The sequence below is a fragment of the Cordyceps javanica genome, chromosome 5, assembly GCF_051103115.1.
Source record: "Cordyceps javanica chromosome 5, complete sequence".
NCBI classification, from domain to species: domain Eukaryota; kingdom Fungi; phylum Ascomycota; class Sordariomycetes; order Hypocreales; family Cordycipitaceae; genus Cordyceps; species Cordyceps javanica.
Window position 1 is genome coordinate 3,328,949 of NC_139299.1, and position 22,701 is coordinate 3,351,649.

Consider the following 22,701-nt stretch of genomic DNA (forward strand, 5'->3'; position numbering starts at 1 on the left):
AAGTCTGGTCCATCCAATTCAACCTCGCCGGCGTTTCCGTCTCTCTAATACACTTGGCGGGAGACAAGGTCGTGCGCCGCGCGACTCGGGTTTATTCAATTTCGACAGGCGTCAGCCAGCAACATCTTCATGGCTATTTCGTGCCCCTTGCCTCGCCACTCTACTTTACAGAAGCGGGATACAGGGGACAATCGACCGCCCGCGTGCGGCGACAAGATTTTGCCAGCATATTGTAATCACAATAGTGCGAGCACGCCCGGTGAGCGCCTTTGGCACAGGCATCAACACCATCTGCAGTCAAGCAGGGATCGTGAGATGAATGAGGACCCCGCCCTAGGGCACGTTGTACAGGATAATATTCGCCAAAACAAACCGCTGCATATCGTCAAACCTGGGTCATCTGGTATGACTGCAAATCTCGGAGAGCCAGCTCCCATTCTCAAGCGATCTTATTCCACACCAACGGTGCACACCATGGCTCAAGAACCCCCGACAGCGGCTGGCGACAAGAAGCGTAACAAGCTGGGGTATCACAGAACATCAATAGCATGCAGTAAGTCTGACATTCCATCTCATGAACGCGGCTCATGACTTGTTGGATGGTCGCATGATGTTCCGGGCCTGCTCGACCTCTGCTGGAGTCACAACCATTAACCAAAGCTGCGCCACAACAGGCCATTGCCGACGCCGAAAAATTCGCTGTATCGTATCTCCAGAGATACAGAATCGATGTATAAACTGCATACGACTTAAGAAGGACTGCAGCTTCTGCCCTGTCGACCAACAACCGGTGGTGGACTCGCAAGGCAATCTTGCAGGCCAAGGAACTGGCAGCTCAACAGCGCATTCACAGTCCTCCTCGCCAGCCCTAGCGCCTGGGCACCCCACTGGCATGCCATCAAGATCCATGTACGGGACGGGGCCGGTGCAAGACTCTGTTGTGCTTGCTACCCCCGTTATCATACCATCCAACGTTGGCTACGCTAGCGTTGCAGGGGAAGGTCTGTTTGATGCGAGGGCTCCTGGAGCGCGTGTATGTAGTATACTGACCACGTCTTTCAAAAACACAGGTCTAACTATTCCAATCCCGACCGAACAGAGCTTCAACGTCTCTCCTGGATCGAGCCTCGCCTGGGGCTCTGCCGAGCCGAGCCCAGTGACTCTGCCCGGGTCCATGGACATGAGCTATCACTGGAATCCATATGGGAGCGAATCCGGCTCAGCCGAACAAACATCAGCCTTTGGAAGTGAGCTGGCCACTCAGTCGGCTTGGATGGCAACGACTCCCGATACGACGCAGCTGAGCAACTGGGGCTGGAACAACGGTGTGACGCCAACAACACAAGGGAGATCTGTGTCCTTTAGCAACGATCTCATCGGCCAGCCACAACAGCAATTCGTGTCTAATACGAGCAATGGACTGTATGATGGGGCTTCGGCGAACCTAGAAACCCCGTTTTCGCCCTCGATAAACCTGACCTCGGTGCCAGGGCATCCGCCCAGCCAAAATGGCGAGCTGGGCGGCAACTGGGAGTCACAACAACAGGAGTTGGTGCATCAGCAACAACAACAGCATCAGGGGCATCAGGAAATGGGTTTTCAGCAATGGGGTGTTTCACACAACGGCGGTGCGCCCATGTGAGACTGCTTTGGGCACAGCTTGATGAGACCTGCAGCTCACGCATGCGAGTGAGATGTGCCAAAGATGGCACTTTATGCTCGACATCAGATTTGATGTCGAATTATGCGAGCTCGCACATGTCCAGAATTTCATCCAGAGAGATGCAATCGCATTTGACGGGCGGCGGAGTTTAACAGGGATGTATTATGCTGCGATGATTCCGGTGATGTCAGAGGCAGGAGGGAATTTATTGCAGAAAGGCAAACAGCGCAAATCCCATATTTTTTGTTCAATATATAGATATACGAGACTGGGCAGGCAAATACGACTATGCGAAACATCTCTAATGATATATATCTGGTGATGTCGAAATATGGTGGCCTCGTATATTTATGACCGCCTGCTTTGGGCTCTTTTATCGTTGGGGATATTAATAATGGGAATATTCTCGTGCTTTTTGTATCAGATTAGTGCAAATATTAGTTGGTGTTAATGCTACGGTGCCAACCCGCGCTTAGTGTCGTTGTTTCCATCTGGGAATGGACGCATCCGAGACACCCACCCTAGAGCAGATATCCGGATAGCTCGGCGGCGGCTACATGTCGTACGAGGGAGGCAACAGTGTGGGCGTTTACCGAAGGAATCCCTAGTCTCGGAGATGATGCAGAGTCGGGGATTGCCGGCCGTCATAGTTTCGACGTTTCAAAGCCAGTCAAAATCGGAAAGCTGATGGTCGTTTTTGGGAGGTGAGGGGGATTCTCAAGGCTCGCCCCGCCAAAGCGTTTCCCCCGCCATTCGTCCCCAGTCTAGCTAACAACGAAGGAGGGGTCGCATAATGCGTTGCTAACCTCTTTTTTTTTATTCCTTTCCCCCTCTTGACCAGCTTTCTTGAAAAGAAGCCAGAGAAGCCACGTCCGCTGTCAAAAAAGAGACAAAAGATGAGCTTTTCCATCTCCACCCAGCTCTCGCCGACGCCCAGCGACCGCGAGGCCGTCGTCGACTGCATCGCGCGGTGCGTGTGCGGGCTGGACACGGCCGACCGGGCGCTGTTCCGGTCGGCCTTTACCGCCGACGCCGTCTTCGACCTCAACGGCGCGGCGCTGCGCGGCCTCGACGCCATCACGACGTCGTGCTTCGACATCGTGTCCCGCCTCGACACGACGCACATGACGAGCAATGTGCGGACGACGTTTGCCGAGGGCGGGCGCGCCGCCACGGCCACGGCCACGGGCGTCGCCTACCACTACCGCGCGGGCCGCGGCCTCGCCATGGAGCGCGACGGCCTCGCCGGGCGCCTGGTGGTCGGCAGCCTCTACTCGATTGACCTCGTCAAGGTGGACGAGGCGGAGGATGGCAGCGGCGGCAGCGGCAGCGGCGGCGCGCTGTGGAAGGCCAAGACGTGGAGGCTCAAGAGCGTGTGGTCCGAGGGCGACTGGGCCGTCATGGGCGCGCTGCCGGGCAACAGAGGGACCGAGGGGGGGGAGGAGGAGGACAAGGACAAGGAGGCAAAATGAATGAAAAGGATCGATCTGGGAACATTGGAGCTTGCTGACTGACGAGAAATCTTGGGGCATCCTGATAGCTTGATGACCTCGTGTCGGCTATGGTGTGGTGTTGGCGGTTGATGCAAACGAGTGATGACAGTGATAGAGGGGGCATCAAGAACATTGTTGCAAAAATGCACAAGGTCATAATTGGCACATACATGCAGCTGTATTTAATCATATGAGCAATTCCTTCCGACGAGTTTCCCAAAGTACGTACTGTAACCTGAAACGCTGAAGTTCAAGTCGACGTCCATTTTTTTTATCATTGTTTGTTACAGTTGGTATGCGCTTGCAGCTAAATAAATCGAAATAATCGATATCATACGATATTCAAACGCGCTTTCAATTTCGTAGTGTGTGCTGGGCCCTGAAACTCAAGTCCTGTTTTTTTAAACTTCCCGCAAAGAGTCCACGTGATGGAAGCTGCACGACTTGGCTGAGGCGTATCGCGTCAATTTGGCTTTTTCGGCTTTGCACACAACGTTCGTACCGGTTCGCATCGCAGTCTCGAGCACCGTTGCGCTTGTCTTGCTACAGAAAGAGGCCGTGACTGCTCATGGAATTTCGGCATTGAGTGAGCCCGCGACTCCTCGGCATCCCATTTTTATCGCCGAGCTGCTTCAACATGCTGTGGGCTGGCGAGTGAACCCCCCCCTGCAATAAGCCACCACCACCACCATCAGCCATGTGGGAGGTAAGCCGTTGAGAAAAGTGCTGCATCAAACCACAGCTAATAAGACGGGCAGCCGCACCCGGAACAGCAATTCCACCTGCGTCTGCATCGCGCCCAGTCGGTTGTTCTCACCAATGCCGAGTAAGTGAGCCCACCATATATCGCTCATGGTCAATCCGGATACCAGCACCGGCGGTACAGGCGGCTGACCCCTCCGACAGGCTTGTTGAGATTCGTGCGGCGCAGCGGACCTTTGAAGGTGCCTACATGAGGACCGCTTTGGGACAATTTTCGTTTTCGCTTGTGATCTTGAAGATTTTTACGCAAGAGTTTTACCCGATCGGTGCTCTATTTGCCGTCTATGGCACCGCCATTCTGCTGGTTGCCGTGTATCGACGCTACGAGGGTCAAAGGCAGTTCTTCACCAAGGAGTCTGCGGATGGGCTGTTGACGCGCAAGTTCCGGACCTCGGGCGATACCGTGGCGCTATTAACGATACTTAGCCTGTTGGCCTACGCGACCTTGCTGGCGCTGACTCTGTTGTTGACGCGAGATTAGCTCGTGGTGGTTTGGTGGTTTGGTTGATTTCTAGCCAGCATGAATCCTGAAACTGCATGTCCCGCACCTGGGCTGACTTGTCTGTTCCCACCTAGCCAAGCTCTCAATGCAAGGGCCGCCCACCGCTTAGTTGAAAAAAAAAAGCTTGTTCGTTCTGGATCTGGTAGCCTTGATCGCGCGGGCTCAGTTCGGCCGTCCTTCATCTGTTTCGGGATAGAGTGGACAGCCTTGGACCTTTGCGCATGCTGCAAGGGCAGGGAAAAACTGCCTTGGAGGCCTTGCGGCACAGGATACGGCGCAGGAGGGGTCCATGATGATGTAGATGAAGAGGCCAATCCAAGCAACGCAAGGCGCACTTGTCCCGGCCCCTGCCACTCTGAACCCGTCCGAGTAGTCATTAGGGCGAGGCACCCCCAAAGGCCAAGGTAGGGCAGGCAGGGCGTTGTTGTGGATTGGGGTAGCCCGTGAGGCGTTCTCTGCGCAGAGCTAAGGCGTACTTGAGCCGTTCAGCTCCACGGCCGGGCTACTAGTTAGTCTTGGTCTGGGACCGGCGGCGGTGGCACAGTGAGACGACCGGGCGGGGAAGTCGAAGCTTATGATGCGTTTGTCAAGGATGCAGGAGGATGGATTCAAGATTTTTTCACCCGAAAAAAAAAGAACGGAATTCGAAATCGGTACAGTTATGCAAGTGATTGGTTCAAGGCGCCGCCGACGTAGGTGCTCAGGGACAAAGAAAGCAGCCCTGTGGATAGAGGGCGCCATGGAGGAACGACGGCTATGTCTAGAGAGATGTAGTGTTTCGGAATGGTAGGTGGGTTGGGTTGTGCAGAGAAAATAAATGGCAGTACGGATTGCGACGATGATGTTGGATATCTGAATGTCTATAGATGTTGTAAATACTGTTTCGAGATTTTGTCACAGACAGCGAACGGAGACGGTCCCAAACGGGAACAGGTTGACGGACGGGCCGGCAACGGTCGGCAGAGGGCCGGTAGGTACGTACCTATTGGCTATAAGACAATGAGATAAGTAATGACTGTCCACGAGTATTTATAATGCTGGACACGTCAGAAGTTTTAGTAGGTTTGTGATGGACTGTTCCTCAAACACCCCAATGTTATCCGTACAGAGCTACTGTACAAGCTTAAATTGTACTACCAAGTAAATTATTCCCATTTACCAAGCAGGCTTGATACCCAAGTAGTTAAGTAGCACGCGGACTTCAAGCTACGTTCCTACCTTAGGTACTGAGTAGGTAGGTACTTAAGTAGGTACTAAACTAGGTAAGTACGTGGGCAGGTACCTACCTGGCCAAGTATTTTGGTTACGGATTAGCAAAATGGGCTTTTCAGCTACCACCAGCTGGCAGACTATCCTGGACCATGAAAAAGCGCCGCCGTCCCAATGAGGAAGTCGCATGGTCTGGCGCAACCGTCGCTCCTTCCTGCAAATTGTCTTCGTGCCTGCCTACCTGCCTGCCTGCCCGGTGTTACCAGTAGGTACGGAGTACTTGCTTCTCAGCTCAAACCCCACGAGGCAACGGCCGCAACCACTGAGCTGGCCGCCTTCTTCCTTCGCCAGGCTCACAATCTCCACCATCCGAAAAGCCGCTCGCTCGCTCGTCTCTCATCATCTCCCATTCGCCTTGCCTCGCCTCGACTCGCCCTCTTTGCTACACTCGCCATCATCCATCCTCCTTCTTCCCCCCCCCCTTCCTCGTTGGGCTCTCCAGGCACACTCGCCCACCTCTTTCTTGTTGGAACCCATCTCAGTCATCGCGCCTCCATCCAACTCGCCCGCCATCACTCACATCATCATCGACAGCTCACGGCCTCCAGTGCTGCAGCCTCCCGCCGCCCACCACCCCCGTTCTTAGCCTCCCACACGTCGCTACCAAAACTCGCCATCTTGTCTTTTCCAGCTAGCAGGGGTTACATTCTAAGCGCTTCTGCTGTCCCGCTCGCTCCCAATACCGATACCTAGGCTGCCAGGTACTTTTCTGTCTGCCACCGCACCCAGAACCAACTGGTTGACCTACTTACTTACCTGCCCACTCACTGCGTCGGCCTCCATCTCCATCGACCAGCCTTCTCCGCCCAGCGCGAGCGCACCGCAGCCCATCTTCTCCCCCTCTGCGCCGCTTCCGCCTTTCTCTTCCTCTCCCTCTTCATCGCCTCTTTTTCAAGCCGACTGACCCGTTCCTCGATTTCCCCTGTCAGACTGGGGCCCCTCGCTTGCATCTTGGGCTTATTCACCAAGCCACACACCACGCTACTCACAGGACAGGCTTCTGCCAATATGCGCCGGGAGACCTCTCTCTAGTCATCGTCGCGCATTGCTCCCGCCAGGCCTCCTGCGGCTCTTATAATTTTCTTGTTGCCTCACTATATACCCGACGTGGCCCGGCCACGCATCATACCCGCCAGCTATGGCTTCCGCATTTACCTTGTCGCAAAGCGATCTCCACGACTCGCTCCAAGACACGGACCGCGAACCCCGCAACGCCTCGTCCTACCATACCCAATCTCTCAACCACCAATTCTCTACTGCCGACGACATTTCGCCCGCACTGTCACGCGTCAATAGCGAATCTCTTTCCCCCTCCATTGTCCACCTCGACACCCCAGACGTTTCTCACTCCACACCAGGCCACTATCAGCCTAGCGACTACAGCGACCTCGACCCAGACGAAGATCCTTTCTTTGGTGTCGACTTTACGAACCCTCACGCCGGCGGACCAAGCTTTCTAGCAGAGGCTGGCATATGGGAGCAGTCTGTCCTGCCTACTGAACCTGCTGCCGAACAAGCACAGTCGGATGACAGCTATGCCGTGTCGTACCCATTGACTCCCGACCAATCTTCACTACATCTAGCCTCACCTGCGGCCAACGGCGCCGTGAATCCACCCGCCTCCGTCTCACCGCGAGACCTTCAACGGACCTTCAAAGGCGCCAGGCTTGCCGCAGAATCTTCCCAACTTACCCCAGCCCCCACAGGCAGCGGCCGTTCTAGTGAGGACGGTCTTGTCCCTGCACCTGTGCCTATGCCTGTACAAAGTCCCAGAGTGACCGTCTCAAACTGGGACAACGACAACGGCACGGCCCCAGCACTCGGTTTGGAGCGCACATTCGACGATAACAGCACGGTCCGAGGCGTTCATTCCGTCGGTGAGCTCATCTCTACCAGTCGGCCCGGCACGCCCAACACTGCCAGGCGAGATTCTCTTGGCCGATGGGAGCCAGACACGAGAACCGGCCACTCAGGTATCGAACCACGGAACCGGTCCTCGGACGAGGTCCCCAGCATCAACGAATTAGCCGCCCAAAACGCTCGCCAAGAGCGGAACCAAGAAGTCGGACGCTGGCTGCAAGACGATCTCCATGACGTTTCGGCCCCCACAGAGAAGACTGCTGAAGAGATAGAGGCTCTCGATCAACCGCGCGATGATGATGACGGCATTCCTCTGGGCAGCAACACTGAGAATAGACACGTCCAAGGACAAATCTATATTGACCCTACAGGTGGACCCTTGAACGACGAGGACTACAGGATCCTTCATGCAGCCAATCACTGGGAGCCCGCGCCTGTATCACACCCAATTATTTCTGGCGAGCAAGGTCGCTTTCAACCACAATCATCGCAAGCCGCAATCGAACGGTTTGAACGTTTGCTTCGCGATACTGACTCCATACTCTCCCGTTCTGCCACGTGGGGAACTCGTCGCCGCAGTTTCCCGAGCGTGGTGGACGCCGAAGGAGTTATTAGCGGCAACTTTCTCAAGAAGCTCTCTATCAGCAAGGCAGAGCCAAAGAAAACTGGCAAGCCCACTGGTTTCCTGGCCGAGCTACGTGGCTTGGTCCGACGAACCAGCAGCTCCTCGATACGCAAGAGATCGAGGAGTCGCTCCAAGAGCGCCCAGGGTGACGACCTATACCGGAAAGACAGCCAACAATCAGACGAGCGGAGAGATAGCTCCCCACATCTGTCTCCGACCTCGCGGACATCCAGCTGGGGGAAGCAGCCCACGCCTAGTATCAATTCTGTTTTTGCTACAATGGCCACCCCGCTAGCCTCCATTGGATCAACTCATGCTCGAAGCGGATCCATCAGCGGCGTCACCCCCGTCGCCTCTCCTAAGAGCGGCTTCTCCCTGGCTGTCGACAAAGTGCTCCGACGGCCTCGCAGCAAATCTGAACTTCCCAAATCGTCACCACTGACTGTGGCCACCGAGGATCCACAGACTTCACTGGTGGATTTGTGGAAAAGGTCTGGTGGCCCGCCAGTTGTGGCAACGCGTAACAAGCCAGTGACCGTGCCAGCTGCACCAGAGGCAGATGATGAGGATGACGACGACGATGATGATTCGCTCGAAGACTCGTCCATGAAGAAGAATCCGAACGAAATTGATGCCATCCCACACACCTACGCAGGATTCCAAGAACATGCACTCAAATTGAACCCTGGCCTCGAAAACGGCGGCCTTTATCTCGTCGACCGCATAGCTCATCAACAGGTCATCCGATATAAACACCTCCTGAATCTCAAGGTGAATCATATGCGTCAGGGCGCGAATTGCTCATGCGGATCATTGTGTATGGCCCTCGGCGGCTCGGCGAAGATTCTGGGCGATCAAAAAGGAGAGAAGGATCGCGTTGGCCCTCTGGCCGCTCGTTTCGAGGACGATGATAGCCCTGCAGAGGGCATCATCAGCAACGAGAGCTTTCCACCTGACATTCCAATGCCACCCACCCAGTATCTTCCGGCCGAGTTTGAATGCCAGCTGTGCTATCAGAAGAAGAAGTTCCAAAAGCCCTCTGACTGGACTAAGCACGTGCATGAAGATGTCGGCCCCTTTACCTGTACATGGGACAAGTGTAAAGACCCCAAGACGTTCAAACGCAAGGCCGATTGGGTACGCCATGAAAATGAAGGCCATCGGCACCTCGAGTGGTGGACATGCGACGTGGACGACTGCCGCCATACCTGCTACCGCAAGGACAATTTCCTGCAGCATCTGGTGCGCGAACACAAGTTTATCGAGCCCAAGGTCAAGACCAAGGCAGCCATGAAACGCGCGGGCGGCGTCGAGCCTACCTGGCAAAAGGTGGAAGAGTGCCACATGGAGACGCATAAAAGGCCGCAAGACGAGCCTTGCAAATTCTGTGGACGCGCCTTCCCCACGTGGAAGAAGCTCACGGTGCATTTGGCAAAGCACATGGAGCAGATATCGCTGCCCGTGCTGAGACTGGTGGACATGAAGGCCAAGGAGCTGGGAGCCGACTCCATCATCAGTCCTGTGCAGGATCCGCCAGTGCGTCAAATGCTGCCCGTGCCCAGCGACCAGCCCGGCATGGGAGGCATGGCGTTTGGCAACCATGCGCTGCACCCGAACCACGCGCAGATGGGCTATGGGCAAAGCATTGGAGGATTTGGATATACAATGGGACAAGACAACTCGCAGTTTTACCAGACTCAATATGGAAGCATGGGCCAGACCATGCAGACATCGATGGCAGACATGAGCAACGGGTTGAACGGCATGTCGAACACGATGGATATGAATGGTGTCAGTGGATTCGGCACGATGAATGATGTGACGGGAATGAATAGCTACAACACAGATCGCAGCATGCACACTATGGGGGCGAGTGCAGGGCAGTTTGGCCAGGCAGACCAGTCTTCTTATATGGGCCTGAGCAACAACCTGAGCAACAACCTGAGCAGCAATCTGGACAGCAATCTCAACGGTAACGGGCTGGAGCCGTTTCCATCTCTGGACGGTCTCGGTGTACAAGGGATGCCAGGAGACGGCATGGGAGGACAGATGATGTACGAGAATGGAATGATGGGCCAGCAAAGGGCGAGTCTAAACGGAAGTCCATTTAGTGGGCATGAGACATTGTCGACATATTCACATTCGCCACACATGCGGGCGACCAACCAGGAGCAGACGACCTGGGATACCCGGGGCATGTTTCCTTGATGATTGAAGATTAGATTGCAAGCTTGTTTTGTGTGTTGTTTCTTTTCTACTGCGGCATCTTTGCATTTGAGACCCCCCCATTGGTATGAAGTGTTTTTGGATATAGCTCGGGTTAATGAAGAACATGACAGGAGTTTTCTGGGGGCAAAGCCTGTCCATTCAATTGCAGTACCAAAGATGTGAAATGAAAAGAAATGGATTGAAAAGTTAATACAAAGGTTGGAGACGAGTAATTCAGAGTGAAAAGTATGCAAAGTGAGAAATGTTGATTTTTTTTTTAATTTTTTGGTCGACAGATGATGAGATGTATACATATGGGACGAGGCTGGGGCATATGTAAAAGCATGGACTGCGATTTGGACTAGGCGATTACTTATTAATAGCGGCACTAGGGTATGCCTGGTAAGTAGTTGAGGTGTACTATTACGAAATGGAAACCAAACCAAAGAAAGATGAGATTCGGAAATTTGTTCTTTGGGGCGACATGGGCGAATACCGAGTTCAATCTTGTTGTGTGCTTTGTTTAGTTTGGCCGGGTGGGTGGGTGGTTCGATGGTTTAGTACCAGTACTGGTACAGAGTACGGAGTTAGTCCTTAGCAGCTTAGGTAGCGTCCCCATAGCTAATTTGGCCCAAAGGGTAGCAAGGCAGGCAGGCAGGCAGGCAGGCAGGATGGCAGGGTGGCCGGGTGTTGTTGGCTGGCGATACGACGGTGCAATATATTTACCAGTATCACAGGGTTGATGACTGAAAAGTGGTTACTTTCCCTTGCCCGCTCCCCCCTTACGCTTCCCAGTTGGACCGGGGGAATTTTCTTTCCCCGAGACTTTTTGCAGTGGGAATCTTGGTGGTGTCCAGGTTGCTTGCCAAAGGGGGGGGGGGGGAGGGGGGGTTTCTCTGCTTGTTGTTTCTTTCCCTCGTTCCATTGTCAATCTGCGACGGACTGAACAGCGCGGTGACCCAGTGCCGGATGGATGATGACAAGGACTACTTATGTAGTATTACTATTACAAAAGGAAGAAAAAAAAGGAGAAGAAGAGGCTGAAAAACAGAGAACCAAAAAGGAAAAAAAAAAAAAAAGTTCAAATATTAGATTTCTTAATAAAATAAATAATACTGAATCAGGCTGTGTGGCATTGCCGTGTTCCTGAATGTCATGCAGAGGCAGAGAGGCTATGCTCGGTGTTATGCAGGATTTTTGCCTTGGCAGGATTACGCAAAACGGGAAGGAGGAAAAATAAAAATAGAAAACGAAAATGAATAAAATAAAAATAGCAGAAAAATGGATCATGATAACAGAAAGACATAATCTTGTGCCGTTCTTTTCTTCTTCCTTTTATCGTCTTTTCTTTCTTCTTCTACAGTGATATTCTATTCTTCCCTGGAGGACTGACTAGGGCGGGGGAGCTGGTTCGTCAGGTGATGGCGAAGAGTGTTTTAGAATCTGGTGTGAGAATGTTTGTGATAGGTTCACCTGAAGTTGAAAGGGAAGGGAAGGGGAACAAGAAGAGAGAGGCCTTCTTGACACACGGAGATATTTTAGCCTGTTGTACGGGTTTTGATGGGAGGGGGGCAGTTGTACTTGTAGTGACATGTGCTCGATGGGATTGGGTGTGGTGTGGTGGTCGTGGTCTGCGTGCTTGTCTTGGCTTCGGCCTTCGCTCTTGTTGGTGAGGAGGAGGAGAAGAAGACGAAGCATTATTAATAAATAGACGAAAGTGGGAGTGGGCTTGGTAGGGGTTAAATCGGTAGCGAATTGCTTTCTTGTAGATTTTGCCCTTTTTTTTCTTTTTTTTCTCTGCGTAGAAAAATGCGTGGTTCATGCATGAGGAGCGAGCGAAGGAGTTTTCAAGGTTTGGATTGGCAAAACAGATTGGGCTGTGAACCTATGAACCTGTGAATCTGTGGCTATCAGCCTGTTAATCTGTCAACTCGTGAGGTTGAGAGCGAGATGGATGATGGGGAATGTGGCGTGTTGTTTTGGGAGGTGTTTCAGACAAAAGGGGGCGGCGGCGGTGGCGGCGGCGGCGGCTCATTGTGCCATTGTTGCTTGGCAGGCTGGTAGGCAAGTACAGAGTACTGCCACTTGGGTGACTTGGCACAACGGGTCGAAGATATTGAAGATTTACGAGGGATGGTCTCTGCGGGTGATGGGTTGATGGCCTGGTGGTTCCGGTGGCTTGACTTGGCTTGTATGTTGATTCTGCCGTGCTTGGTACCTGCTGTCTATCCGTATTGTACGTTGAGATGCCGCTTGTGGGAGGCAAGTTTTACATATATACTGGTGCAACGGCACGTCGCTTGGACAAGCCATATTGTGCCCGTTGGCCACATACTTGGACTTGAACTTACTTCTGCCACTCAAGTATTGGTAATACCCGTACTTGTACGGAGTACTCCGTACGGAACACAGATTCCAGATTCCTTGTACGGGATGACCTAGGCCTGAGGCCGGTCGGTGATGATGTGGGGGCTCTTGACCATTTGATTGGGCTTTTTTGCCAGGCCCTGGTTTGCAGTCGAGGTCTGCCAGGTGCCAGGTGCCAGATGCCAGGTGCCAGGTGCCAGGTGAGAAAACGCCGGACGGGCAAACTAAAAGTAAGTACATACTGGTAATAAGTAGCGAACGGCGGCACCTTGATAAGTCATCAACAGCGAGGTGGTCAAGTATACTATTAGTAGATGGGCAGTGCAGAACAAGTCTGGCCCCCGCGCTACCAATTGAGCATTGCATTGCCAACGTCCCTTATCAGCCAAGCAACAAGACCAAAAAAAAAAAAGGTCTTTGTGCTCTTTCTTTTTTCTTATTTTTTTTTAAACAAGGGACCCGATGTGGAGCAACCCCACCACCCCTGCCTGGCTTGGTGTCGGCCCCACGTAACCCGCTCGCGGCCCCAGGGGGGAGGAATGGATGGATTGCAACCAGACAAAATCCAGGATCATGCTGGCTGGCTGGCTGGCTGGCTGGCTGAGGGCCAATATGTGATGAGGCTCTCTGGGCACGAGCCAAAGGATTGCAGCGGATCAATATCGGTAAAGGAACAAGAAAAGAAAAAGAGCAAGGGAAAAAAGACAAGGCAAGAAAGAATGCACCAAAGCTTTATTGTATGGATCCCACCTCGTATGCATTGAAAACCCCGGGGATACACATGTACACCTGCTCTCTCTACTGATCAGTACTACTTACTTATTTATTCCCATGTAGCAAATACAGCCACGCAACATTCCAGCATTTTCCCCTTCATCGTCATGTATCAGCACGAATCAGTTGCCATCATCAACGATGGCTGTCCCCATCCAGGACCCCGTCTCATCATGTTCCATTTCCAATCATGCTCGTGCTTGCTTTTGCTTTCTATGCTACTTTTTCTCTTCTTTTGCTTCTTCCCTTCGTTTGCTTTTTCTTTTCTTTTCCTTTCCTTTCTTTTCCATCTTTTTTGCATTCCACATCTCCTACCAGTAGCCTTGGTACTAAGTAACCTAGCTAGCCCCAAGTACCAACAGCTCATCCCATTCAATGTCCCTGTCCTACTCAGTACCTACTTATCAGTATTTTAGTACGTACGTGGCCTAGTCAAACCCACACAGAAACCCTGCCACCAATCCTCACCACTCCCCAGTCAGTCTGGCGCATCTCGAAACACGACCACACACCAAGTCGCATGGGTGATGCCTTGGTTCGAGACGACCCAAGGCCAAGCAAAGATCTGATGCGCCTGCCCCCCCTGTCCACTTGTCCCCTCTCCGCCGTCCCCTGTGAGCCAGTCGTGCCAGTCACTGGCCCAATTGCCAGTCCCCCTCCTCGTATGTACCCAGTCGGGCCAGTCCCAGTGCGTGTACTTACGTATGTGCCTGGATTTGTACCCAGATTTGTACCTGCAGATACAACACCGACTTTCTGGGTACCTGCTTTTTCACCTTGTCATCACCTCAACCCAAGTACCCCAGATACCCCCCCCCCCCCCTCCCGTAGCTACTGACTGGACCCTCCCTCTCCTTTCCCATAGTCAAGCACCCTGTAATTCCAACTCCATTGTCATCACCATCACCATTCTACTACCCATCCTTTTTCTTCCATCTCCTCCTCCTCCTCCTCCTCTTCTCCGTCAATTTTCTTTTAATTCTCTTTCCGTCATTCAACTCTTTCATATTCCTTGACCTTATTCTCTCCTTAACACACCGAAGAAAAAAACAATTTAGACGTCAAACGAGCTGGTGGTTCGGCGATCCCAGTTCCCCTACCTGGGTCGTTTCATCTCCATCCACCCAACACGAGCTCCTCTAGCCATTCGCTCTCCACGAATCCTCCTCTCTCTCGACTCGGCTTTTTTTTTTCTCTCATACCGTCTTTGCGCTCCACCGACCCCCTCTTCTTCGATTCGAGAACTGGGTTCTAAGAATAATACCCTAATACCCGAACTGCCATACCCAAAACGAGCCTCCGTGTTTGGTTCCTGGTTTCCACTACCTCACCACCACCCCCCGGTGACCTCCTGGCGCTTAACGACCACCACCCTCTTTCTGCTCTCCTTCTCACCTCTCTGGTCACAGACGTCTTCTCTCCCTATCCGACTACTGCAAGAGAAGGCCTCTCAAAATACCGACCCGTATACAATCGTTTCTCATTCAGCACCCTCAATGTTTCCCCCACGAGCAAAGGAACTTGGCCGACTTATTGAATAATCCGTCTCCTGTAGAGAGGACCACACGGCTACACCTCTTCTCTCTCCAACGTTTCTTTTGCGTTTCTTTCTTGTCAACGAGCTTTGTTTTTTTTTTCTTCTTTCTTCTTTCTTCTTTTTTTGCTTTTGCCCGTGACTTCTTGCTTGAAAACCCCGGCGGTTTCCTCTTCTCTTCTTTCATCTCGTCTCTCTCGTTTTATCCATCATGGCTCGACAATCGACAACATGGCTCGCTCTCCTCACCACTGCACTGCTCGCCACTACAACTATGGCCGCCGATATCCTTTCCACCTCGGGATTTAAAGACTGTGGCTCCGATACTAGCATCAAAGTCGACAAAATTAACATCACCTACGACAATTCCAACAAGACCGTCATTTTTGATGTCGCCGGCACCAGCACCAAGCAGCAAAACGTCACCGCCCATCTCAGCGTCAGCGCCTACGGCAATGAAATCTACCAGCGTTCCTTCAACCCCTGCGACGACTCGACCTTTATCCAACAGCTCTGCCCTCTTCCTGTCGGCAACTTTGCTGCCCGTGGCTCCCAGCAGATACCTCAACAGTTTGCCAGCATGGTCCCTGCCATCGCATTCCAGGTTCCCGATATTGCCGCCAACGCCAAACTCGAGCTCGAGTCTGTCGACTCCAAGAAAAAGGTTGCCTGTATAGAATCTTCCGTCACGAATGGCAAAACCGTCAACGTTCCTGCCGTGTCCTACGTGGCGGTCGGCGTTGCTGGCGTCGCTCTCATCGCCAGTGGCATTTCTGCCGCCGGCGCCGCCCTCGGCGGTGGTGCCACTGGCGGCGCAGGCACCGTCAGTCCCAGCTTTGGCGAGGTCGTTGGTTGGTTTCAAGGAATGGCCATGAACGGCATGCTTTCTGTCAATTACCCTCCCGTCTACGAGAGCTTCACCAAAAACTTTGCCTTTTCCGTCGGCCTGGTTCCCTGGTCTGGCATGCTGTCTGCCATTGACGGCTTCCGTGCAAGCACCGGCGGCAACCTGACCAACGATAATGTCGACTACATTGCCAACGCCACGGCTGGTCAAGCTACTGGCCTTCACTTCAAACGCGCCGTCGGCGCTGTTGCAGCCATTGTCCTCCGTGACCTCGAAACCTCGGTCAACGGCACCGACGACGCGCGTCCCAACACCACCTTTGAACAAAAGGTCCAGGGCATCGAAGCCTTTGCCCGCAAGGTGTCCGTCCCCAAGTCGGACATTTTCATGACGGCCCTTCTCATCGTCGCCATTGTCATTGCCAGTATTGTCGTCTTTATCCTGCTCGTCAAGGTCATCCTCGAGGCCTGGGCCATTTGGGGCACCTTTCCCGAGTCGCTCAAGGGTTTTCGCAAGCACTACTGGGGTTCGATTGCCCGTACTATTACCAACTTGATCCTTCTACTATACGGTATCTGGGTTCTCTATTGCATCTTCCAGTTCACACGTGCCGACTCCTCCTGGGCTGCCAAGACGCTTGCCGGCGTCACCCTCGCTCTCTTTACTGGTATTCTTGCCTTCTTCAGCTGGAAGATCTACTCTACAGTACAGAAGCTCAAGTCCGTCGAGGGTGATGCCAAGGGCCTCTATGACGACAAGGAGATCTGGACCAAGTACTCTCTCTTCTACGATGCCTACCGCAAGAACTATTGGTGGCTGTTTGTTCCCGTCATCGTCTACATGTTCGCCAAGGGCGCCTGTATTGCTGCTGGCGACGGCCACGGCATGCAGCAGACGATTGCCCAACTCGTCATCGAGGCCTGCATGCTCGCCCTACTGCTTTGGAGCCGCCCCTTTGAGCGCCGCGCCGGCAACGTTCTCAACATCATTATCCAGACGGTTCGTGTCCTTTCTGTCGCCTGCATCCTCATCTTCGTTGAAGAATTTGGCATCGCCCAGACCACCAAGACCGTCAGCGGTGTCGTCTTGATTGCCGTCCAGTCTACACTCACCGGAGTCCTGGCCATCCTTGTTGCCTGGAATGCCATCCAGGCCTGCGTCACTGCCAACCCCCACCGTTTGCGTAGAAAGGAGATGGGTAAGTTTCAGCATCTCAAGCCAAGCTGACACCACTGACAAGTTGTAGAAAAACGCAACCGCGAGCTCGATACCCTGACGCCACTGGATGCCCACAATTCGCTTCTCATCCGCCCCGGCAGTGAAAAGTCGTTCTACTCTGCCTCTACACTTGAAAATGAAAAGAGAGATGCCCAAGGCCCCCACGGCCAGATGCCCAACCCGTACTCGCATTACAACCGCCGAAATGATGATGATCTCGAACGCCACCCTGAGCCCTACCGCGATGAGCCGACGAGAGACTTGACGCACGGCGAGCAAGGCATGTATGGCCATGCTCGACAGCCTACGCTTCCCGAGGTGGAGAGCCGCAACTACCGTGGCCTACCTCAGACTCACCCGGGCTACTACCGCTTGTGAGGCTCGCTTGAACCAGATACCACGCTCCTTGTCCCACCATTCACTCCTTGAACACGATGTATATATATCGCCACCACCCGCCATTTTCGCACCTGTATATATCGACCTACCATGACACCGATTCGAGTCAACAGCCGACTAATCCTCGCCACCGCCACGCGCAACATGACGCCATGCCCATATTTCAACGCGGGCAGCCTCGCTCAAAAGAATTTTCTTTCCCTGTTGTTGAATTTGGAGAATGCACGGCCTTGATTCGTCTGCTGTTTTGCGTATTACGGGAGAGACTTGGCCGGGTTAGGTACACTCCTTTCCTTTTTTTTCTTTCTTGTCAATCTGGGGTCTTTAATTTATTTATTGGGATAATCGCATCTATTTTGTTGGCCATCTTTTATAACAAGAGAAAGAGATTAGATTTTGAAAATTGTTTTTTTTTTCCTTTTTTTTTTCGCTGGGAGAGATGGCAAGAAGAAGAAGAAAGCGACTACCAAAGCCATTCCTTCAATTTGCACATTTAAAAAAGAATACAAACAACTTTTTTTCCCGTCACATTAACGGAAATGCTGGTGATATGTGGACAAGCCTGGTTTTATTCTTCTTCTTCGTCTTCTTGTTTTTTTTTTCATTCGTATTTGACCTTTTTGACCTTGGTCTCTAGCAAAAGATGGAGAGTGCACACAACCTTTGTTGTCTTGATTTTTAGTACAACTTGTGCACGCGCGCGCATAGTGGGTGGGCGGCTGTGTAGAGAAGTTTTTTTTTTTTTGACAAGTCCCCCCCCTCCTCTTCTTCCCTTGCGAGAAGGAGCAAAAAAGCCAACTTGTACTTGTGGCCACACATGTAACACATCACCAACCAACCAACCAACCTTTTCTCGTACTCCCGTCCCCCCCCCCCCCCCCCCCCCCCCCCTCTCTCTCTCTCTCTCCCTACCAATGCAGACAGACCGTAGCTTTTTTCGAGCAAGAGCAGGATTTTGGGCAATTCAAGTCAATATGAGCAGAGAGTGGGTATATAATGTAGTTAGGATGTTTATTTCTCTGTTTTTTATCTTCTTTTCTTCGGGTATTCGTACTGTTCTGTACTGTACATACACCACGCCTGTCCATGTACAAACCACCACAAAATATCGTAAAAGAGGGGGAGAAGAAGAAGAAGAAGAAGAAGAATAGTCGAAAAAAAAAAAGTTGAAAAGGGGGCAGAGTTGTTGCCGAGTATAACTAGTTGAATAGGGAATCATTGAATAATCGCCTTCTTTGGAGGGTAACAAAGCCCGCCGGCACACCCATCCCCTCCCCTCCCTCGCTCTGGCTCTCTCTCTCTCTCTTTCACGAACTTTCTCCATGCAGGTCGAACAAAGAAGAAATGGAATAAAAACGAAGAAAAAAACAGGGCGCCAAGAGGGGCAAAAAAAGGAAACAAATCGTCTAGCTTGATAATGCTAGACATGCATCAACCGCCAAACCAACTCTGAAGAAACATTTCATGTTAGTTGAACAAGACAATATATATTGTAAATGTGACGCGGGTTTCCAAAAAAAAAAAGGGAAACAAACTCACCTTCCCTCCTTTTCATAGACGACATCGCTAATAACATCCTTGTCCAGGTCGGGAAACATGCCGGCCAGCGCCTCGACAACGTCGGCGTGCTCGGCCCGCTGCAGGCGTTGCGCCTCGGCCGTCTCGGCGCTGGCCTGCCGCGCGGCGGCCTCTTCTGCCGAGAGCGCGGGGTGTTTCTGCTGGTTCTGTTTCTGGTGCTGGTGCTGCTGGTGCTTGTGGCTCTGGTTTTGCGGACGCGCAGATGCGCGGACCTCTTCGGCGCTGCGCCGCGGGAGCGAGCCGCCGTCCTGCGAGGACCGGGGCGGGATGGCCGACGACGACGGGCGCACGCCGAGGGAGGACGACGGCGACGGCGCGGGCTCATCGGAGAACATGCGACCAATAGTCGTGAGCGGTCGCTGGATGGTGCGCAGCAGACCCGAAATGGCGGCGCCCTCGCCCGGTTCCGTCTCGCCGCCGCTGCCGCCGCTGCCGTCGTAGCTGGGCCGCGCGGACGAGGGGGGTGTGCCTTCCTTTCGGACGCCGTCGACGCTGCCCCAGACCGGCTTCTCGGAAAAGGTGGCCTGCTGGCGGATGGTGGGCGAGAGGGCCAGGTTGCGCTCGGCAATGGCCGACACGGCGGCCTCGACGCTCTTTTCGAATTCGTCGTCGCTAATGGTGAGCGATGTGCGGTCCATGTTCTCAACAAACTGCACCGCGCCCATCTGCACAACACACGAAATCACCGTCAGTCTGCAAGCGGCTGGGCAAGTGTCTCTTGTCCGCAAGGGGAGGCGAGAAACGTACCAGTGATGAGAGGTAGTAACCGGCCTCGCCACCGAGGCGATCTTGGTTTCGGAACCGTAAAATGTATTGTACATTAGATACTAAATGTTCGGGGTTGGATTGAAGAACGACATATATGAGTAGGGGCATAAAGGAGTCTGCTGATGAGTCGGATTTATTATGTTTAAGCAGTCCTGTGGATTCACGTTAGGCGGGCTCGGTCCTTGTTACTGGGTAGGCCATGTAAATCGCACCAAAAATGACTTTGCAGCAATTCAAGACGCAAATGATCTTGTCTCGCGGAGCACGGTACGACTTGATTTTTAATAATTCTGCGCCCTGTTAGCTTTGTGCGCAGGCGTGCCGTCGTCGCCCGAGGAGGAAGGACGGGCAAAATACAAACCTTGCTGCGCTAGCTTTAGAAACTTTCGACCGCTGTCCTCGATGGCGGGGATATCCAGGTGCTCCGGCTTGATCCAGCCGTAAATGTTAATCTTTTGCGCGACAATGTCGTCGCGCTCCACGTCCTCCTGGTGCTGCCCGCGACGGCCCGGCCCGAGCGGCAGCTCGCCGCCGCGCTTCTTGGGCCGGGCGCCGGGTACGGGCTTCGGGGGCGGGATGGCGGGCGAAAAGGTCTGCGAGTAGAGCCGGTTCATGACGAGCTTCTCCATGCCCTCGCGGGCATTGTCAAACTCGGCGTCGGAGACGTCGCGCCAGACCTCGCAGAGCATCATCTTGTTGGCGATGAAGGCGAGGAAGTCGCTGATGATCTTGACCTGCTCGTGTACCATCCACTGACGCTTGGCGAATTCCGTCAGGAAGGACTTGAGGTAGCGCGCGACGGGGTCCGCCTTCTTGTTGCGCAGCTGCTCGAGAAACCTGTGAAAGTCAAAGGGCAGCGCGGGTTCGGGTTCGGGAGCGGGAGGGGGCGGCCGGTGCATGGAGAGCTGGGGAGACGTTGGCGAGGCGAGGCTGGCTGATCCGCGGGCTTCCTTGCTTCGAGGCGGCGTGCCAAACGATCCGTCCTTGGGAGGCACTGGTGGGCCGTGTTCATTAACGCCGTCCTTGCCCCTGGTCGGCGATGATGTAGAAGTGCCGAGCGCATCCGAGTCCTGCACATGGGCGTCGATGCTGGTGGAAAGCGGCTCGAGACTCGACTTTCTTGGGGGATGCTGGCTAGGCCCGCCTCCAAACATGGGCGAGGTGATCTCGAGCCTCGGGCTCATGACCTCGTCGGCGCCGGGCCCGCCTCCGTACTCGCTAAACTGCTCCATGATGCTCTGGATCTCGGACCGGGACCCGCCGTCGGGCTCCTCCTCGCTGGCATACCTCTTGTCTTCATTTTCGGGGCCGGACCTGGAGGGCGAGGAGGAGGAGGAGCGATGGGACCGGGCGGCATTGGAGGGCGAGCGCGAGGCCGGCTGAGAGGTCATGGGCGTTGCCGGAGTGGGGTCGACATAACTTGAGGGCTCTGGGGTGAGGTATTGAGAGGATGCGCTGGCAACGTTGTTCTTAGGGGGCTTGATGGTAATGACCGACGCAGACATGCTCTCGCGCTCTTGTGTGTCGGTCGAAGAAGTGTCACTTTGCTTCTTGGCGGCGACAGCGGCAGCGGCGAGCTGTTGTGACATTTTGGAGCCCGTCTGCGCAGGCGGTGTAGTCGGGGCTGGCGCTTCGGATGCGGGCTCGGCCACGTGTGCAGTGTCCGACGCTGTGCCGTCGGTCGATGAAGGCTGCTGCTCAGATATACGAGTTGTCTGTGACGCTAAACGCTTGTCCTCGAGGTTGGAGGGGTCTGTAGGCGCAGCGGCCGTGGTTTCTGCGGGCTCAACATGGTTCGTCGTCTGTTGGGCAACGGGCTCGCTGGGAGACTGGGATGGCGGCTCGGGTCCCCCAGCGGGCTGCTCCGGGGCAGTCATCCCCTACTACAGGAACGGATATTGTGATGTTGACGGATCGGCTGGTCAAAAGGTGGTCGTGCGGGCTCGAGGTGGTGAGGGGCAACGCTCGTGATGCGAGAGAGAGAGAGCTTGTGAAGCTCCAGGCGTGATGTACTTTGTTGAGTCTTGGTATACCGGGGCCCTGTATTCAGCTATCCTGAAGAAGGCACTGCTCGGAATGTGGCGGTTGAGGTCGAGGAGGAGGACCGGTCGATGATACAACGGCAGACAAGTCGCAAGGCAGAGGGCTAGACGCAGCGTGAAAAAGGAGCGGATGTAGGCAAGTTGGAGATGCGGCGGGAGCCTGGCCCTGTCGATGGAGTGAGTGGTGGAAGTGGTGGGCGGGGGAGGTTCGGCTTGGACTTACGTAGGCGGCGCGCGGCTTAGCAGAGGATGTGCTGCAAGCCAAGAGCCGGGGGCTTCCGTCTTGGGAGCTACTAATTCAATGACTGGTATTGGAAGGAGAAGAATTATATAAATATTAAATGCCAGAAATTCTCCAACAAGGATATGATGGCATAGGAACAACTAGGAACTGTCAAACGACTCTCAGACAGCCGCTGTAGGAGGTTGTACACTGACTGACTTCCCTACAGTTACCAGCTAAGTACCTAGCGGGTCGACCAAAAGGGTTTACTAGTGGCTGTGCGGTAGATTACAGTGGCCGCGGCAGGCAACGGCAGTGGTTTTTGGCGTACGCTGGTACAGCTATAGGTCAACAGTACCTACCTACCTACCTATAGGCTCCACTTGGTACCTATAGCACTCTCTCTGATGTGAATCACCGGGGAGCACATATCCTCATCTCCAAGTGAGCATTGCTCATGGAAGCTTGCCGTCGCTTTTCAAGCACACAAATCTACATTGAAAAAGACTGTATTCAAAATGAAATGCAATGAAACAACAACAAAGATGATACAGACTGAGGTATTAGTT

The 22,701-nt window shown here is 53.6% G+C and overlaps 6 protein-coding genes across 6 annotated transcripts; 5 read left to right on the forward strand and 1 right to left on the reverse strand.

Moving 5' to 3' along the window:
• Nucleotides 1-474: 474 nt before the first annotated feature.
• Nucleotides 475-1,642, forward strand: V2A60_008228 (uncharacterized protein; the record flags this gene model as incomplete). The annotated part of the gene is made up of 2 exons (XM_083259501.1): nt 475-553; nt 1,071-1,642. 2 exons carry the CDS (start codon nt 475-477, stop codon nt 1,640-1,642), a joined length of 651 nt encoding a protein of 216 aa, XP_083115627.1.
• A 917-nt stretch (nt 1,643-2,559) lies between these two features.
• Nucleotides 2,560-3,135, forward strand: V2A60_008229 (uncharacterized protein; the record flags this gene model as incomplete). The annotated part of the gene is made up of 1 exon (XM_083259502.1): nt 2,560-3,135. One exon carries the CDS (start codon nt 2,560-2,562, stop codon nt 3,133-3,135), a length of 576 nt encoding a protein of 191 aa, XP_083115628.1.
• A 718-nt stretch (nt 3,136-3,853) lies between these two features.
• On the forward strand, nt 3,854-4,399 carry V2A60_008230 (uncharacterized protein; the record flags this gene model as incomplete). The annotated part of the gene is made up of 3 exons (XM_083259503.1): nt 3,854-3,862; nt 3,915-3,982; nt 4,063-4,399. The coding sequence occupies 3 exons, from the start codon at nt 3,854-3,856 to the stop codon at nt 4,397-4,399; spliced, it is 414 nt and encodes a 137-aa protein (XP_083115629.1).
• A 2,428-nt stretch (nt 4,400-6,827) lies between these two features.
• Nucleotides 6,828-10,382, forward strand: V2A60_008231 (uncharacterized protein; the record flags this gene model as incomplete). Its single annotated transcript, XM_083259504.1, has 1 exon — nt 6,828-10,382. The coding sequence occupies one exon, from the start codon at nt 6,828-6,830 to the stop codon at nt 10,380-10,382; it is 3,555 nt and encodes a 1,184-aa protein (XP_083115630.1).
• Nucleotides 10,383-15,268: 4,886 nt separating this feature from the next.
• Nucleotides 15,269-17,500, forward strand: V2A60_008232 (transient receptor potential ion channel family protein; the record flags this gene model as incomplete). Its single annotated transcript, XM_083259505.1, has 2 exons — nt 15,269-17,102; nt 17,151-17,500. 2 exons carry the CDS (start codon nt 15,269-15,271, stop codon nt 17,498-17,500), a joined length of 2,184 nt encoding a protein of 727 aa, XP_083115631.1.
• Nucleotides 17,501-19,056: 1,556 nt separating this feature from the next.
• On the reverse strand, nt 19,057-21,744 carry V2A60_008233 (uncharacterized protein; the record flags this gene model as incomplete). The annotated part of the gene is made up of 4 exons (XM_083259506.1): nt 19,057-19,764; nt 19,847-20,019; nt 20,080-20,157; nt 20,229-21,744. The coding sequence occupies 4 exons, from the start codon at nt 21,742-21,744 to the stop codon at nt 19,057-19,059; spliced, it is 2,475 nt and encodes an 824-aa protein (XP_083115632.1).
• Between the last annotated feature and the right edge of the window lie 957 nt (nt 21,745-22,701).